The sequence below is a fragment of the Balaenoptera borealis genome (genome assembly GCF_965194805.1).
Source record: "Balaenoptera borealis genome assembly, chromosome: 13".
Classification (NCBI taxonomy): Eukaryota; Metazoa; Chordata; class Mammalia; order Artiodactyla; family Balaenopteridae; genus Balaenoptera; species Balaenoptera borealis.
Window position 1 is genome coordinate 100,785,707 of NC_138870.1, and position 18,522 is coordinate 100,804,228.

General features: G+C 50.5%; 1 protein-coding gene across 2 annotated transcripts in view; it reads right to left on the reverse strand.

The window, feature by feature from the left end:
• Positions 1 to 11,824: 11,824 nt before the first annotated feature.
• SULT4A1 (sulfotransferase family 4A member 1) overlaps positions 11,825 to 18,522 on the reverse strand; it is a 39,770-nt gene continuing 33,072 nt past the window's right edge. The window contains exons 6-8 of one of the 2 annotated variants that reach the window (XR_014233317.1): positions 16,556 to 16,694; positions 14,639 to 14,772; positions 13,250 to 13,336 (exon numbers count right to left, since the gene is read on the reverse strand). Coding sequence is in view for 1 of the 2 variants with exons in the window: in XM_082350400.1 (XP_082206526.1) it covers positions 13,224 to 13,336; positions 16,556 to 16,694 (252 nt within the window). In the remaining variant the exon portion in view is untranslated. Of the gene's footprint in view, positions 13,337 to 14,638; positions 14,773 to 16,555; positions 16,695 to 18,522 lie in introns of both variants that reach the window. The other variant, XM_082350400.1, reaches the window with a different exon arrangement.

Here is an 18,522-nt window from a genome sequence, read left to right on the forward strand (position 1 = left end):
TCGGCGTCTCTAGGACGCTGTTGCCCGAGCGACGATGGCGCTCGCTGATTGGAGAACAAGTTTCTGCACCTGGCAAGAAGCAGAGCTCCGATTGGCCAAGTCGACTACGGAATTGGGGGCGGAGGGGCGTGCCCAAGCCTGCCGGTGGCTCCGCCCCCGCAGAAGGAACTTCCGCCGGAAATCCTATCCCCCGGGCGCGGGAACTCGGCCGGAGTTCTGGTGTCGTGGAAGCGTGTTTCTGTTACCGTGGCCTTCGCGCGAGCTGTCGGACGGGTCTCACAGAACCGCTTCGAGCCGCGTGGCCACACGGAAGCCAGTCCCTTCCTGCGAATCAGACTCCTCACTTGTAAAAACCGAGCGTACCCACTCAGGACCTGGTATCAGGATGAAGGGAGGAATGTATCTAAAGCCGCAACCATGTGCTACGCCCTTTCTACATGTTAGCACTTAGGGCGATTGTGATTGTTGCATTAATTGGTGTGTCTGGTTGTGTCCTGCTGGCCTCCTTCAGGAGACCTGGTGAAGGCAGGGCAAGGTTGCTCTGCCCACCCCTGTATCCGCAGCCTGCTCAGGGCCACACGTAGATAGTTAAGTAGATAGCCATCAGGTAAGCCAATTCTTACCCACACTCGAAGGCTGAGTGGAAGCTCAGTAAGTCATTTCGATAATAATAGTGGCAGTGACAGTAGTTATTGCTGGCCCTTTGGGAGCACGTCCCTTACCAGGCACCCAGCTAAGCACTTTACATGTCATTTAATCTTTTATCTTCATAACAGCCCTATGAGGTAGGTACTATAGTTATTCCCGTTTTACAGATAGGAAACTGAGGCACAGAGAGGGTCCAAGGACACAGCTAGTCAATGGCAGACCAGGATTAGAACCCAGGCAGGATAGGTCCCATGTCCTGCTCTTCATCACCCTGCCATACCACTCACAGTGGGAGAGAAGCAGTGGCCCAGAGGCTCAGCCTTGCCGAGGAATCCCCACCACACGTTTCTGTCAGCAGGTAAGTTACAGGGTGGCCTGATGAGTGCCCCGGAGAAGGATGTTTTATGGTCCCTCTTGGCAGTCTGACTGTCTGTCACTGGTAAGCGAGTTTTCCTACTCACCAAGAGAGTAAATTCATGTCCTCTCTCTCCTCAGACCTCCTGCACTGAGTGAAAGACCTCACCTCAGGTCCCACTGAGAAAACCAGTCCATAAGAAGGGAACAGATGGGACTTCCCTGGTGGTCCCTTGATGAAGACTCTGCACTTCCACTCAGGGGGCACAGGTTCGATCCCTGGTCAGCGAACTAAGATCCCACATGCCTCACAGTGTGGCCAAAAAAATAGCAGAGGAAGGGAACACATGGTTGCCTCACAACTGCTTTGGCGCCCATCTCTTCTTCTGCTCTTGTTCCAAAAGGTGAAGGGTTGCTTTGCACAGAGGCTACTTCTGCCACTTGTGTCCTAAACCCCATCACCATTTGCCATCTCTTGGACTTCACTGCTTAGGTCAGCAGTTCTCCAAGTGTGGTCTGGGAACCCCTGGGTGTCCTGAGACCCTTTCAGAGAGTCCATAATTGTCAAAACTATCTTCATAGTAATAGTAAGATGTTACTTGCATTTTCACTCTTATTTTCTCATAAGTGTACGGTAGGGTTTTCCAGAAGCTACATGATGTGTGACGTTGCAACAGATTGAATGCAAAAGAAGATAGGAGAATCCAGCTGTCTTCTGTTAAGCCAGATATTAAAGAGATTTATAAAAATATAAACTGCCTTTCTTTTCACTAATTCTTTTTGTTTTGGAAAACATAATTTTTCATTAAAATGTTAATATGTGATGGGTTTATTGTTATTTTAAATGAATTAGTAAACAAGTGTTTAAATTTGTTTTGTCAGTTTCACTATCTAGTATGGTAAATAGTGATAGATATAAATCACAAAAAAGCAGAAGCTTTGGGGGACCCTCAGTACTTTTCAAGAGTGTAAATGAATCCTGAGGCTTGGTCCTGAGACCAGAAGGGCTTAGGCTAGGAGTCCCTAACCCCTGGTAGGGAACCGGGCTGCACAGCGCGGTGGGACCATCTAGTTGCAGGAAAACAAGCTCAGGGCTCCCACTGATTCTGCATTATGGTGAGTTGTATAATTATTTCATTATATATTACAATGTAATAATAACAGAAATAGAGTGCACAATAAATGTAATGCACTTGAATCATCCGGAAACCATCCGCCACCCCTCCCCACCCTGGTCCATGGAAAAATTGTCTTCCACAAAACCGGTCCCTGGTGCCAAAAGGTTGGGGACTGGTGGCTTAAGTTATTGCCCCTCTGTCATAATAGCCAACAATCTCATTCATTCATTCATTCATTCATTCTGTGTTTCTGTCTATCTTTTCTTCCCTCCTTCCCTCTTGAAACATGTTCTAGTATCCCACATCTTTAACAGAAAAGATTCTTTTCTAGTTTCCACCCCATTTCTCTTCTCCCCTTTAACCCACTTCTCAGTAGAGTCGTCTACACATGCTGTCTCTCTTTCAGTTGCTGTTAACTCTTGATCAGTCTTAACAGAGGCATGGCTGTATTATTCCCTGACACCTGGTCAATTTTCATAAATATTTCTATACTTGACTTTACCTTACTTGACCTCTTAGTAGCACTCAACACAGTTAATCACTCCTTCCTACCTGAAACTCACTCTTATCGGCTACTATAATATCACATGGTCGTGGGCCTCATCCTGAATCACCAGCTACTCCATTCTCAGGCCTCACTGGTAATTTTCCTCCTCTGTATGGCCTTTGGACATTAGGGTCCCTCTGACTCTGACCTAGGTGGTCCTCATACTTACTGCCAGCCTTGACCCCCTCCACTGGTATGTGTCGAAGACCACTTGGACTTCGGCCATCCACATAGCCCTTGATCTGCCGACCTCCCTCACTCTGACCCATTTCAATAAATGGTACCACTCAATCACTTAATGATCATTGCTTCCTCCCTCACGTCTCGTGCTGCAGCATGTCTTGTCATTCTAATGCCAGAATATGTGCACTGTGATCTCATTCATCCATTCTCTCCAACCTCACTGGCCCCACCCTGTCTTATGAGGAGAGAACATAGGCAGAGCCTTTATTGTGGTTTCTGAAGGAAAAGCAAGGCAGGTTCAGCAGGCTTAGCTTTGGTTAGTTTGAATAATTTCAGCAAGTCCTTTATTATCTGTAGGAGTTGGCTAACCCTGGGAAGAGCAGTCACTCCAGTGTTAGCAAGACCCCAAGACGACAAAGCATCGGGAAGTACAGAAAATAAAAAACAAGGGAAATACATGTTATTTATCCATTCATCTGTTGATGGGCACTTGGATTGTAATGGACACATAATTGTAATGAAGCGTATTGATTTTGTAAAATTCCTTTTCTAGTCGTGTGTTGCTGGTATGTACGAATACAATTGATTTTGTATATTGACTTTACACTGAGTGACTTTCACTTATAAATTCTAATTAGTAATAAGCTTCTTTTTGTATTTTCAAGTTACACAATCTTGTGATATGCAAATAATGAGTTTTGTTTCTCTAATTCTAATATGTTACGTGTTTTTCTTGACATATTGCACTGACTGGGGTCTCCAGCATAGTGCTAAATCGTAGTGGTGACCACAGACATCTTTGTCTCGTTTCTAAGCTTTCAGTATTTCACCATAAAGTACGCTGTTGGCTTTAGGGTTTTGTTTACTTGTAGGTACAACAGATTAAGGTTTCCTTCTAGTCCTGGTTCACTAAGAAATTTTATTTTAAACAAGTGTTTAATTTTATCACACTTTTTTCTACATTTATTGAAATGATCCTTTGGTGGTTCTCCTTTATTCTTTTAGTGTGGTGAATTCTTAATGTTGAAATTACTTTGAATTCCTGGAATAACTCTTATTATTTGTATATACATCACAGGATTAAATTAGCTAATAATTTGTTTAGGATATTTGTCTATTTACTGGACACCCAAAGTTTTATTGGACACTCACAGCCATGCTCATTAATTTATGTGCTGCCTATGGCTGCCCTTGCAGTAAATGGAAGAGTTCAGTAGTTGCAACAGAGATTGTGTGACCCACAAAGCTTGAAATAGTTACAAAAAGCATTTGCAAAAAAATGGCCCTTTGCCAAAAAAAAAAAGTTTGCCAATCTTTGGTCATTTTCATAGGAGATATTGACCAGTAATTTCCCTTTTTTGTAATGTCCTTGTCAGATTTTAACATTAAGATTACACTGGCCTCATAGAATATGTTGAAAAGTGCTTCTACTCTTTCATTTCTCTCAGAATTTGTGTGATACTTGTGTTTGTTTGTTTGTTTCTTTAAATATTTGGGAAAATTCACTGGTGAAGGTATTTGGTCCTGGAGTTTTCTTCATGGGAGGCTTTTAGTAATTTGTTCAAGTTCTATATTAGTTGTCAGACTACTCAGATTTTCTATTTTCTTCTTGTGTCTATTTTGGTAAGTTGTGTTTTCCAAAGAATTTGTCTACTTCATCTCAATTGTCAAATTTACTGGCATAATATTGTTTATAACATCCTCTCAGTACAGTGTCTGTTGGATCTAGGGTGGCAAATCTTGAATCTGTGGCTTAATATCTTTCATCAGTTTTGGAAAATTCTCAGCTGCTATGTCTTCAAATATTGTCTCTTCTCTGAGAGCCACACTTACCTACTCATATAACACCAGGACAGTTGTTTAAAAAAAAAACAAAACCATTCTGCGGCTATTTGTTTGTAATCTCCAGGATTATCTCACGGTGATGTTTTTAGTTGCAGCATGCCTGCAGGATCTAGTTGCCTGACCAGGGATCGAACTTGGGCCCCCTGCATTGGGAGCATGAAGTCTTAACCCACTGGACCACCAGGAAGTCCCACACTGTATTGTTTTTTAAATTTCACTTTAGAAGGCCTCTTTAAAATAACACCTAACACATCCAACACCAAAAAATGTAATGATAGGACATTAGGAATTTACTAAGTCTGTGTTAAATTTCTCTCCTTCTCTCCAATTCCATCAGGTGTCCTCTTGTTCAAATCCAGCAATAGTTGAGGTGATTTGTTGTTCAGAATAAAGTTAACTGAGATAAGCTGCTACATTAGAGTCTTTGTAAAGATTCTAGATTTTAGTAACACTCTTTTCCGAGGGAAAATTGTAGGGGGAAAATGCTAATAGTTGGCTGTGTGAGCAAACATGGGACTTAATAAATGTCTTTTGAACGGATCTGAACTCAACAGTAAAGCATAAGTGGTGTATGATTGGGTCAACATAGCCTAGAATTGGCTCAAAATCCTAGAAACTCAGAATCCTTGCTTATTTCCTTGAAGAGAAGGATGATTTTTTTCCATGTATTTAAATATCTGATTAAATCAGTCTGTCATGAGGTTTTGTCCTAGGACTCTTTTATTATTTATTTATTTATTTCTTAAGAGCATCTTTACTCCAAAGTGTTGTTCCCTGTGCCTGGAAATTTTCCACTTCCACGTGAAGAGTTAACTTCATTTTTTTGTTTGTTTTGTTTTGTTTTTAACAAGAGCCTAAATTCACCTGACTTTTTTATTGTCCCAGTAAAAGCCCATAAAGTCTATTAGATTAGGTTTGCTCTCTGATCAAACAGACCAGAGTTCTGTAATGTGACAGTGGCTCCAAGGAGGATGCTGTGGGAGATAGTTTTCCTCCTTGGCCACATCTTCCAAAGAACACTCCCTTAGATGCCCTGAAGTGGGTCTGCTTCCAGCAGGGCTGAACCCATTACCTTGTCCAAGACACCTTGTAGTACCACGGAAACCAGAAACACTGCGCAAGAAATTGTTGTCAGCCTCGACTACACAACCCATTGTAGGAATCTGCTGCTCAAAACCTTTGAGGATAATCTGGAGAAGCAAACCATGGAAAGATGAGGGAAATGCTTTTACACCTGCGGCAGCCAGCAGACAGCTCATTCCCTCAGTGATTGCGAAGAAACTCGGGATCATGGCGAGCTGTGTCTGCCCTGCGGGTTCTGAGTACTCACGGCTACATTTTCGCCACAATTCAGTACACCTAGGAGACGAGGCTATACGATCAAGCCTGTAATTATCTCACGGTAATCAACAATGATGTTATAAATGGAAGTTATGCTTTCATGTGGAGAAATAAGCAGCAGGAACTGATTAACCCCTCAGACATTTCCACCTCATCTATTCATAAAGGAGGGAAGAGCCAGTGTGTGACACGGATACATAATGCATCTGAAGGGAAGCGGAGAATATCCCTGGGAAATCTGCTAGGAGAGATTTCCCTGACTGCTGTGCTTCTGGTGGCCTCATAAAATGAAGACCAGAATCTCCTGAGCAATCCTTAGGCGAAAATAAAATTAAATAAGAAGAAATGAGGTATAAGTAGCTCTTTGGAAAAGCCACCGTGGTTATTTTTTCTCTACTAAAATAGGTGCTTTCTCTCTCGGATATTTACTTTGACACATGTCGCAGCTGCTCATTTTAGTTCAGTCAGCCAGCAACTAAATTGCAGATTTTAAACACTGTCTCTACAAATAATTGATTATCGTTTGTAAACAGGGGGCCATTTTTGCGCCTATTTTAGGATCGTCCGTGGAGAGACTACACGGGCTAGGAGTAGCATCTCCCCCTTCATGTGCCAGTAAATGAGGAAGCTCTTCATTTCCCTTAACAGTTACTGGTTGTCTCCGTTCATGAAAACCGGAATCAAAATCCACTTATCTTACCCCTGAACAAGATTCCACAGTGTAGAATACTGGTGTTTAGAATTTTAATGAATCCTGCCCTCCGGATATTTTATTGCAGCAATCTGAGAAGAACGGCCCACCCTCTGGAACAAAGAAGCAGTTAGAAAATAACAATTTCATGTTTCATACACCTGGGCAACTAGCAAACCCCTGACAATCACAAGTAGTTCTCTTTGCTGAGAGCCAGGATCTTGCAACAGCTTGTAATTAGTGCTGTTTAGCATTTAATTTGCCTTTAGTTAGGTAACAAGCATCTATTGATTACCTGATAGGATTGGAGCTCTGTGCTAAGCACAGGACGGGGACAGAGTGATGAATGAAGCACAGTCTCTACTTATGGTCTACTTGGGGCTGAAAACACACACTTTGGAAAGGAAACTTGAAAACAGGTACAAAATGTTTTCTTAACAAATGTAAACCAATACCCTATTATAGGGAGTTATTACTCTTTCAGAATTCAAGGCTCTAACTCCTGGCACACTCCATTCTAAGGAGAAAGGTACTCGCTGTCACATCTTGTCTCACAGCGAGAATGGGGACACCCCAGTCCCTCATTCTCTGGGCTAAGGAAGGTTCCGGCCTTCTCCTCCTCTGGAGACCCCCAAGTGTGGTAGGTACCCAGGAGAGAGGTGGCCACCAGCCCCTGAAAATCAGTCTGTCTGCCATAACTGGCAACTCTCCTGATGTCTTTGGTAAAAATGGAAACCTGGGTACCTACAGGACGGCAGCGTCAGTGAGCTAAGTTAATTCACGATGGCCTCCCGGAGACTGTTTTGAGCCCAGCTTGCGGCAAGGTGGTGGACCTGAATTGCCAACACTTGGAAATAGCAGGGAAGGCTTTCCAAGAGGGCAAGATGGTCCAGCCGAGTTGGGGAAGAGCGCGTAAGGCGTGTAGGAGTGAGCTGTGTGGCCGGACCAGAGAGGGCGCACGTGGTGAGTCACAGACGATGTGCTTGCAGAGTCTGAGACTGTGTTGAGATGACCAGGGAAGGCCGAATTCAACGGATGGTGGGACCGTTCAGACCACCCACACGTCACTGACGGTCTCTTCTGAGCTAACTTCTCGGCACCAAGGAAAGTGAAAGAGACATGGCCGTAGCCTCAAGAAGCAGATGGTCGCAGGGCCGGGGTCTGTTATGAGAGGCACAGGAGTGGGCGTGGGAAGGAGACTTCAGGGGTTTCTTGGAGTAGACCTTGCCCGTGCTGAGCTTCAACCTCAAATCAGCGTAATCTGGGCTGAGCTGGGGATGGCAATCCAGGCAGAGGGAAGAGCCTGAGGGCGGCACAGAGGCCCAGCCAGCCAGTGGTTCTTGAGCAGAGTGAGATGGGCTCCAAGCTACCAGCTGTATTTGAGTAAAAAAGACTTTCTGGAAATCACATGTACTGTGGATTGTAAAGGGGGGAAATGAGAGACAGCAAAAATAGGTGGGGGAGATTTTAACCAATTCACTTAAGTTTTTCAAGGATGCAAAAGATTGGAGAAGAGAGAGTCTTGTTGGCCTTGGGAGTCTTTTCTTCTGCAGAGATGGCCTTGCTCGTGATATTTTAAGGCTTCTGTTCCCAGCTGGTGCCCAACACCACGGATACATGTAAAGATGACAACTTTAAAGAGGGGGAAATGCATTTTCTGGTTGATTTTTTTATATTTTAAACACACTTAGCATTCTCTGGTGTTTAAAGAATGCTTTTAATAGAGCACAGATTCCTTCCGTCAGCGGTGAGGGGACAGATTTAAGGACTGCAGCTCAGACATCGGGTGCCAACTAGCTTACAGGGATCCAAGTGTGAGAATCAGATTGTCATTTGATGTGTAGATTTGGCAAAGGCTCAGCACGCCTTGGCGATGGCTGCTGTGGGCCCAAGCTGTGTGACAGGTGCTTCTGTAACAAATTCTCTTTGCCCTCACTGGCAAAGTCCATCACTGGCTAAAAATTCACGGTCTCCTCCATTGATCAGCTCCTCTCAGGTTGAATTGATAGACAGTTTGACCACTGAAGAGTCGCAGCATGTTTGAGCTACATGGGTTTTCAAGACACCTGATACGAGACCTCCTCATTATGAGACGAAAAGGGACCTCCCCCTTGGTCCCACCAATAGTGGCAGAGCTGGGTTAGAACCGGTTGCCTGACTCATTTTAGTGCATCCTATTTCTCCCCACCGGGCATGCCCATCTCTGGCCCCTGCCCTGCCCACATCCCACCTGCTGCAGACTCAGCTCTCACCCTATTTCTTACATCCAACAGTCTCCCTGCTGTCCCAACAGTCACCTCTCCTTGCTCGGCACCCCCGGAGTGCTGGCTCTCCGTACCACTCCTTTTGTTCCCGATTGGTGAGGAGGCAGGGCACCAGCCTAGTTCTTGCCTGGGAGGTTACGGCCCCCAAGGGCAGGACCAAGAACAGTGCATAGAAGGGACAGGGCAGATGGTTTTCAGAAAAAACAAAACCCACTCCAAGAATGAAAGATTCCACTCACTCATTAGGCGCTAACCATATGCCAAATTCCAACGCAGGAAAAGCCTGACACAGCACGGTCCTGCTTTCAGGGTGTCTCTGTCCACGTGGGGAGACAAGTGCAGAGCAGTGAGGCGGGCGGGATAAGAGGAAGGCAGGGGACGCCTGGGCGCGGAGGGGAGACATTCACCAGGTGAAGGCAGGGCTGGGCATCTCAGGCGAGGGAGGCCAGAGACGGGGTCCGCCCCGGGCTGGGGTGGGGGTCTGCACAAGTGGCCGGAGAGGACTGCCAGCAGTGGAATGGCTGTCCCAGGAGGTGGTGAGCTTGTCGGGGAGGGATGTCCAGGGATGTCAGAGGGCATCCCTCAGCTGGGCGAGGCTGGACCATCTGGCCGACGAACCATCCCAGTCTGAAAACACTCGTTCTACAGTGAAGGGTGGAAGAAGCTGCTGCACGGGTGGGGCGGAGGGCCAAACCCTACGGGAGGGCGGCATCCGCGGCCCAGAGTCCTCGGGGACACCCACGGACTCCCTCCACCCGCTACCAACTGCAGCCACTCTGCTCAGAAAGGTGGTAAAACTGTTCCTCACGTGGGACCTCCCGGGACGGACTGTGCGCCTCGCCTGTATCCACAGGGCTGAGGGCCACATCCGGAGTGAGGGACCTAGCTGTGGACGGAGGAGCTCGGCTGTCACCGGTGACTTGGCCACTAGGGGGTGCTCACCAGCAGTGCCAGGCACAGACCATCAATTCTGCGAATCGTATTCATGCTTTCAAAGCCACTTAGACCTCGCTAGGACCATCCCATGAGGTAAGCAGGATGAAGATAACCTCCGTTACGTAAATTATGACGCCGGATCAGAGAAATTAAGTGGCCTACGTGCTTAGGTGGGAGGGCCACCAAATCTGTGCCAGGAAGGTCCTCCTGGGCCTTTCAGACAAAGAAACTGGGTGAGTGGGGGGTGACATGTCCCAAGTGGCACAGTGTCAGGGCCAGGCGGAGGGCACAGGGGTGGTCCCAGCTGGTGAGGGGCTGTGGCTGAATCCAGCTGTTTGGGAGTAAAGCCCTATGCTGGTGCCCCAGATACTTTCTGGAATCTTTTTGGTCTGTGAAGTCAAAAGGCCAGGCCACCAGGGACTCACTGGAGGCCCGTGACGTGCAGGAATCCTGAGGGGTGTCTGTAACATCAGCCATCTGCCCAGACGTTCCTCACCTCACGGCCCCTCAAATCCCATCCACGCCCGGATGCTACCCCATGGGTCATTCCACTCTCCGAACTGGCTTTACTCGTGGGCTTCACGGCACCTTTTGTCTTGAATCATTTTGCCCTTGACTTTGCTCCGTGTGCACAAGGTAGGAGCCGGTTCCCAGCACACATGGCCCGAGAATGCTTAGAGCCAGCTAAGAGTTGAAAATGCAAACCAGGAAGCAGTCTTTCAGTTAAGCCCTCTTGTGCCTTCACTTCTTTGTACAAAATCCAGCCCTCACGACCTGCAAGGGCTTCTGTGAGCTGACTCCTGGCCTCCCTCCAAACTGGGTCCCTACCGCCCAGTCTCCGGGCACTGCCCAGCACACTCTCGCTGCCCCGCCCCTCCCCCAAGCGGCCCCAAGCCTGGGTCCCTCACGTCCTCCTGGTCTTAGCTCAAGCAGCATCTCTGCACTGGGCTTCCCCTGGTCCTTCAGGAGCACGCCGGTCCCTTACAGCCTGCTTGAGCCTGTACTCACCCCACGTTACGTGACGTCATCTCCCCACGAGAGCGTGAACACCACGCAGGCCGGGGCCCTCTGCCGCATCACTGCATCCCCAGTGCCTCTAGCAGGGCCCCGTGCAGCGCGAGTGCTCAAGTGGGTACTCAGTGAGTCCATAGGATGTGGTGAAACATCAACTAGGCAGGGCCAGAGTGGGCATTCACTAAATAGCACCAAGAATGTATGGCACTGCCCTGCTTCTTGATCCAGTGGCTCTACCTTTATTGTCTGCTTTATTTTAGGTGATTTGTAAGTGATTTGGGAGCAGACCCCCTGGGACATAGCAGACTGGATATTCCTTTAACTAACCTGGGGCCTGGGGGTCTAGGGTCATCCCAGGTACCAAAATAAATTCCGGGATTTCACCTGAGACCTAAAGGAACTAGTCCATTTGAAAATAAACATGAGTTTTCAGAAAGCCGAAGCTTTATTCACTAAAACAATGTCCTGGACTTTCCTTCCACAAGGAATCGGTTAGACGGACTCTGGAATTCACAGAGGCGAAGTGCAATCAGCCGGGTTGGCCTCTATACCACCGTCCACCTTGTTGAAAATGGGACCTTCCAAGACAGAGACCAAGACCCCTGGACCCCCAGGTGCACCAAAACCTCTCCCATGCTTTTCTCCTTTCCCCCCACCCTTCCTTTCACTTCAGCTTAAAAAGGATACCAAAGGTGAAGGGACAAACAGTGAGGGAAATTCAACCCTTGGAACGCTGAGTCTTGAGTGACCCAGCCCGACACGGGCCCAAGACCCTCTGAGCCCCAGGGACGGAGGTCAGCGGGGCTCACTCTCGTTGCCCTGAAGCGCTGAGGGGACCACGCAGGGCCCCCATCTGCACCCGTCAGCACAAGCTGGACACAAGGCATGGGACGTGTCTTTATTAAAGACGCAAGCAAGCACAGAAGTACCACGTGTGGAGCTCAGTAATATCCATACAGTACTAGAAATAGAAAAATAGAAAAGAAATTTCACAGAAAGCTGCCTCCCTCGCAGATACACAGAAAAGGTGTGGCTAAGCCCGCCACGAGACGCCGAGTACCACCTGCCCTGCTCCAGCCGCTCTCCTCAACGAGTAACAAAGCGCACGTCCGCGCCTTCCAAAGACACCACGCAGAAGAGAGCCCCTCCGGCCACCACTCCGGGCACTTCCCAGCCATACAGACAGCCGGGACGGCCCCGTCCCACCGCGGCGGCAGCGTGCGTACAAACTGGCCGCCGGCCCTGCTCTCACCTGGCCGCCCTTCCATCGCTCCTCCGAACTAGCGTGGGGCCAGTCAACGAAGCGAGTGGTGGGGCAGTAAAGACCGCACCTCCGCTCCCTCGGACACAGCACCGAAGGTGACATCGCCAGCCCCGTCTGGGTGAGACAGGGCGCTACGCTCGCACATCGGGTCTCTGGGGCGCAGAGCTGCAGGCCCAGATGGAACAATGAACGGTATGTAAAGACCCAGGAGTTCTAGAATTTACCATCAATCATCTGTTTGCCAACATAAGCAGGTTTCTGCTTTGGGGAATGAAAGTAAGACTGCGGAACGAAAAGCCAGGTTCCGAGTGGACTCAGTGTCTCTGTGGCGGGCTCTCCGGTCGCCGCGTCGCGCGCCTGTCCCACCGGGTCCTCCGCATCAGCCTCAGAGCCACTGGCTGGGGGTCGCTGGCAGGAGGGCATCCTCTCTGAAAACGCCCCAGTGAACAGTTCCTGCTGTATCCCAGGGTGACTACTGAGAACTGAACGCCACCAGAAGAAACAAGGTCCCCCCGACACCCGACTCACCCTCGGTCCTCACCAGAGTCTCACAACCAGATAAGAACCGAATGGCTGTGCCTTCCGGAAGAAAACTACAAAAACAAAGAGTCAACCCTGAGATCTTCCTACCATGCGGGTGTGGCTCGCTCCTGAGTCCCTCGGAAATGAACTTTTATTTGGTTTACTGACATTTATTTAGATTTCCAGTGAAAAGCTCTATAAAATACAATAAATAATGTGGGTTGTAAAAGGTAGACATTCTAGCTGCATATGTTACAGACAGGATACGTATGGTCCAGGTCATCAGAACCGCAATCTTTGTAATCAGACATGTAGACTTCAAATTCCAAAGGCAAGACAGCTGCTCTGGATCAGAAATAACCCCACTTCCTCCATTTCTGCGCCGTGTCTTACACCGCTTCCAGAGCTTGTCCAGCAAGTAACAAATGAGTGCAAACGGGACTTTGAGCTATTAGTGTCTGGGTACTGTGAGCATGCAAGTTTGCTGTTGCTGTTATTATAAGTAAAAGTCGAACATGAGGTCACACTTTCCCATCTTCTGTTTATACACCAAATCAAACTTCTCGTTCATGGAGACAGTGAAGATGTCCTTCCACAGCCCGACTCTTCCTAAAACACAAAAAACAGCAGAATGTGCTGAATTCACCTGCTGTCAGGCCAGCTACCAAACCACAGGAAATGGATCTGGAAGGTTCCAGATCTATTCCCGGACCCCTCTGAACCTGGCCTATTGGGGCAGGATGGGCCACGTGAACTACAGACCAGCTGAACCCTCTTCCCTGAGTCTGGTCATCCCGATGCGCTTTCCGCCCAGCACCACAAATGTGCAGAGCTGCGGGCCTTGCCCATCCACCACTGAATCCCCAGCACCAGGCACAAAGCGGGTGAGTCACAACACCGCAGAGGACAGACAGTGTCTGTGGAACAGATCTGCGGCTCTGGGCACCATGTGCATCTGGGTCCTCGTGACACCACTACTCACTCACGGCTCAACAGCTCCACCAAGGCAGGATTTGCTTCTGGAGAATTTTAAAAGGAAAAAAAAAAAAATCATCCAAAAATGTAGAATGTTTTATGGTGAGCAGGAAGCCGCCTGACCAGGTCAAGGGTGAAGATTTCGAGAAGCCTGCTCGTGCATCATCAGGGAGGAACTTAAAGGGAGAAAAACGGTCAGAGCTCCCAACTCAACATCAGAACGAGTCCCAGGCCCCCCAGCCACTCCATCACAGCCACAGCTCAGCGAGGCTTGGTCAGAAAATGCGACCTCCTCCTGGCAGATGTGAGGGAGCCTGGAGAGTGCAGACTGATGTGCAGGCACGGGCCTACCCATCCCTTTATGAAGGGAAGAGAGCGCTCAAAATGACGAAAACTGCTGAACCCACTTTCCTTAACTACAAAATCTCCAGTTGTTCTGGTCACATATGAATGGCGACTGTGAAGATGTCACGAGTGAGGGTCCCGCCCTCCCACCTACAGGAGCTGTGAACGCGTCACCCGGAGAGCAGGGGCTGTGCTTTTATATAACCGCCTCAGGGGACTGAAATGCCCGTTTAGAATTCTATTCACCGTCAGCATCTCTGAGATCAGAGCTCTGACCATCTCCAGCAAACATCCTTCGTTAGCTCTGTTATTAACAGTCGTCCTTGTCCTGGCAGGACCTCACATATGAAACTGCAACCTTGCAAATGCTGAGCTAATAGATCCAAAGTGACAAGGATTTTCTCTTCGGTGATGAAAAATTATATGTCAGTGTTGGAGAGGAAAAAACAAGAGACACTGCTCTTGGTACCCTCTAATGATACCTAAGGGACAAAACTAAAAGCTTCTAGACCAATCACACCATAAATATATTTTTCCATGACTATTTTTCTCAGCTGAGGCAGCTGAGAGCTCATGAAAGGAGTCACCCACCTGGTTTAGGATTTGGAATCAAGACAGTGCAATTTATGCTGTGATATGAATCAAATCTAAGCAATGCAGCTGGCTACTCAAGCCCCTGCATTCTCACCAACGCAAGGAGGTCTTCTGAGCAAAGAGGCAATATGCTAAAAGAAAACAAAATCAAAGAACTGAAATAAAGCAAAACCAAGGTAAACGATGATAGAGCAAACACATCGGAAGGAGCATATGGGCACGCAGTATGTTCGCGACACTTCTTAACCACACAAATGAACCGAAGGGGGGATTCTGGAGAAGGTCACACCCAAGGATGACAAAACACAGCGAAAGCAAAATAAAAAAGAGCAAATAAATTTTAAATAATAAACATTTGTGAAGATGCAGCCAGGAACGAAACGGCAGGGTGACGTGGCTTGTTAGTGTCTTCTTGGAGAGCGGCCCACCTGCCTTTACAGGAAGGCGCTCGCCCCCTGACCTTCAGAACAGCCCTGCGAGCCAAGTGGGTTGGCAGCCGTGGCCGGCCCTCCTTAGAGGAAGGACCAAAGGCCGGAGAAGCTCAAAGGCGTGGCCCGAGCTTGGCCAGGCCAGGCCGCAGCCCGGCGCTTCTCTCCGCTCCAGGCAGCTGCCTGCAGAGTCCGGCGTCGCTTCCGGGCCCTCCTCTGGGACATTCTCACCACCCGAGGGAGCTGGGAACCGGCCTCGGGTCCACAGCACCGAGTCAGGCGCGACTCCTGCTGAAGGGCTGGCTCACAGGCCTCGGGCAGCTCCCAGCGGCGCCGGGGATTTTAACGCCTGAGCGCTCCACAGCCGAGCAGCCTCGAATACCACAAGCCCTGAGGGCACGGAGAGCAACCCGGGTGGGTCTGGGGAGGATTCCTGCCCGGAACTCCCGCCTCACCTCGAACTGCTTCACGCGCAAGACACAGCTCTCGCACCGGGAGGGAGCGCCAGCCTCTGTGACGGCTGAGGCCCGCGTTTCCTGCTTGCTCGCGCTCTCTCTCGCACACACACACACACACACACCCCACATACACACACACACACCACACACACACACACACCAGACACACACACACACACCACACACACCCCCCACATACACACCACAGACACACACCACACACACACACACCCCACATACACACACCACAGACACACACACACACCACACACACCCCCCACATACACACCACAGACACCACACACACCACACACACACCCCCCGCATACACACCACAGACACACCACACACACACACACACACACCCCACATACACGCCACAGACACACCACACACACACACACACCCCCCACATACACGCCACAGACACACACCCCACACACACAACCACACACACACACCACATACACACGCGTGCGCACGCGCACACACACCCCACACCCCTTCCGCCGACGGGGCTGCTCCTCCCCGCGCTGCTAGCTCCCCTGGGGGATGGAGGGAAACGGCCCTTCCGCACACGGACTCTCCCCACCCTCTTCCCTCGACTCCCGCGGGCCAGCTGGAGCTCAAGGAGGCCACGTGCACGCACTGCACTTCTAAACACCACAGCCCCCAACCCATCCCCAGGGTCTGCCCCGTGGGGCATCTGGGAAGGCGCCCGCCTGAAACGCCTCTTGCCCACAGAGCCTGAGACATCCGGCAGCCACGCCCGCGAACTCCGACACCGTGCGCGGGGTGACAAGGCCAGCTCCAGCGGGGACCTCCGGGGAGCCTCAGCGACACTTCTCGGGTTACCTTCCTGCCCCTCGAAGAACACAGGGCTCTGGAGAAACGAGGCTCAGGGCAGCGGAACCCTGATGTGGGGGGACTGTGGTCCAGAACGCGCGAGGACAGCGGCAGGAAGGGGGACGAGGCCGCCGGGGCCCCAGGCAGAGGCAGAGGGAAGGGGGGGCAGGCGGGGCGCGTACCGCGGCCCACAGGCAGGGCCTCGGCGTCGCAGCACTGGTCCACCAGCTGGCGGCAGTGCTCGGTCAGGGACTCCAGCTGCGCCTTGTCACACGGCACCCCCAGGAACCGGGCCAGCTGCTCCACCATCGCCACCAGGTCCTGGAAGACAAGAGCAGAGCGCGGGAGCCCGTCGGAGGCGGCGCCTCTACAGAACACGACTTCCGGTACTGTATCCACAGCCTTACTTAGTCCTCAAGACAAGCCTGAAATTGGCCTCATCTGGAAATAAAATCCAGGTTTAGAAACTGCCCAAGGGCACTCCGCTCTCAAGTGGCAGATCTGGAATTCAAACCCAGGTCCCACGGAAGCAGACGTGAGGTCCTGATATAGCTGCAGTCATCTTAAACAGCAGCAAGAAGGAAAAGCCCTTTGAACTGCGCCAGGAGCAAGACCAGCTCACACTCCCCCCGTCCCGCCACGCCATCCGCTGGAATCTAGACTGGCGCTTGGGAGAACTGGGAGACCCTAGGGACCCCAGGCAGGCCTCAGGGCCGGCCCGCCCCACCGGGCAGGGGGAGCTGGCTTGGTGTGAAGCAAGATTCAGCTCTACTTGACTCGCTGCCATAAAGCCATCTCTGGGCCCCATCGCCGCACCATTCCTGAGAGCGGAGCGTTACGGGCGCAGCCCAGCAGCCTCCGGAGGGGCCCCGCCCACCTGCTCACTCCGCCCACGTCCCTCTGGGCAGACACCCGGACCCGCACCCCGACCCGCACCCCGACCTGCAGGGGCCTGACAGCTGGGCCCACGCTGGCTTCCATGCTGTTCCTTCAGCCTGTCAGGCGGGTTCTTTCTGGGGCTTTAGTTTGCTGCGTCCTGTCTGGAATGTTCTTCTCCAGGTGTCCACATGGGTCACTCCCTCACTTCTTTCAGGTCTTTGTCCCCATCAGTGACGCTTTCCCTGACCTGCACTTAAACCTGCCACCCCCCCTCCCCAGCACTTCCCTTTTCTGCTTTATTTTTCAGCATTTATCATCATCCAGTGCATTTTACTGTTCGTGTTTGGCAGGGGGGGTGGGCGGGAGGAAGAGGCAGGGAGGCTGCGAAAACCCAGGCCGCAGTGACACCGACCTGGGCCAGGGAGATGGGGGCAGAACTGGGGAGAAACAGTCACACAAGAGATACGTTTTGGAACCAAGATGGCGGAGTAGAAGGACGTGCTCTCACTCCCTCTTGCAAGAGCACCAGAATCACAACTGGCTGCTGGACAATCATTGACAGGATGACCCTGGACTTCACCAAGGAGGATACCCCACGTCCAAGGACAGAGGAGAAGCCACAGTGAGACGGTAGGAGGGGCGCAATCAGAGTAAAATCAAATCCCATAACTGCTGGGTGGGTGACTCACAGACTGGCGAACACTTATACCACAGAAGTCCACCCACTGGAGTGAAGCTTCTGAGCCCCACATCAGGCTTCCCAAGCTGGGGGTCCGGCAACGGGAGGAGGAATTCCTAGAGAATCAGACTTTGAAGCCTAGTGGGAACTGATTGCAGGACTTTGACAGGACTGGGGGAAACAGAGACCCCACTCTTGGAGGACACACACAAAGTAATGTGTGCATCGGGACCCAGGGGAAGGAGCAGTGACCCTGGAGGAGACTGAACCAGACCTACCTGCTGGTGTTGGGGGGTCTCCTGCAGAGGCGGGTGGTGGCTCTGTTTCACCGTGGGGATAAGGACACTGGCAGCAGAGGTTCTGGGAAGTTCTCCTTGGCGTGAGCCCTCCCAGAGTCTGCCATTAACCCCACCAAAGAGCACGGGTAGGCTCCAGTGTTGGGTTGCCTCAGGCAAAACAACCAACAGGGAGGGAATCCAGCCCCACCCATCAACAGTCAAGTGGATTAAGGTTTTACTGAGCTCTGACCGCCACAGCAACAGTCAGCTCTACCCACCACCAGAGCCTCCCATCGAGCCTCTTAGATAGCCT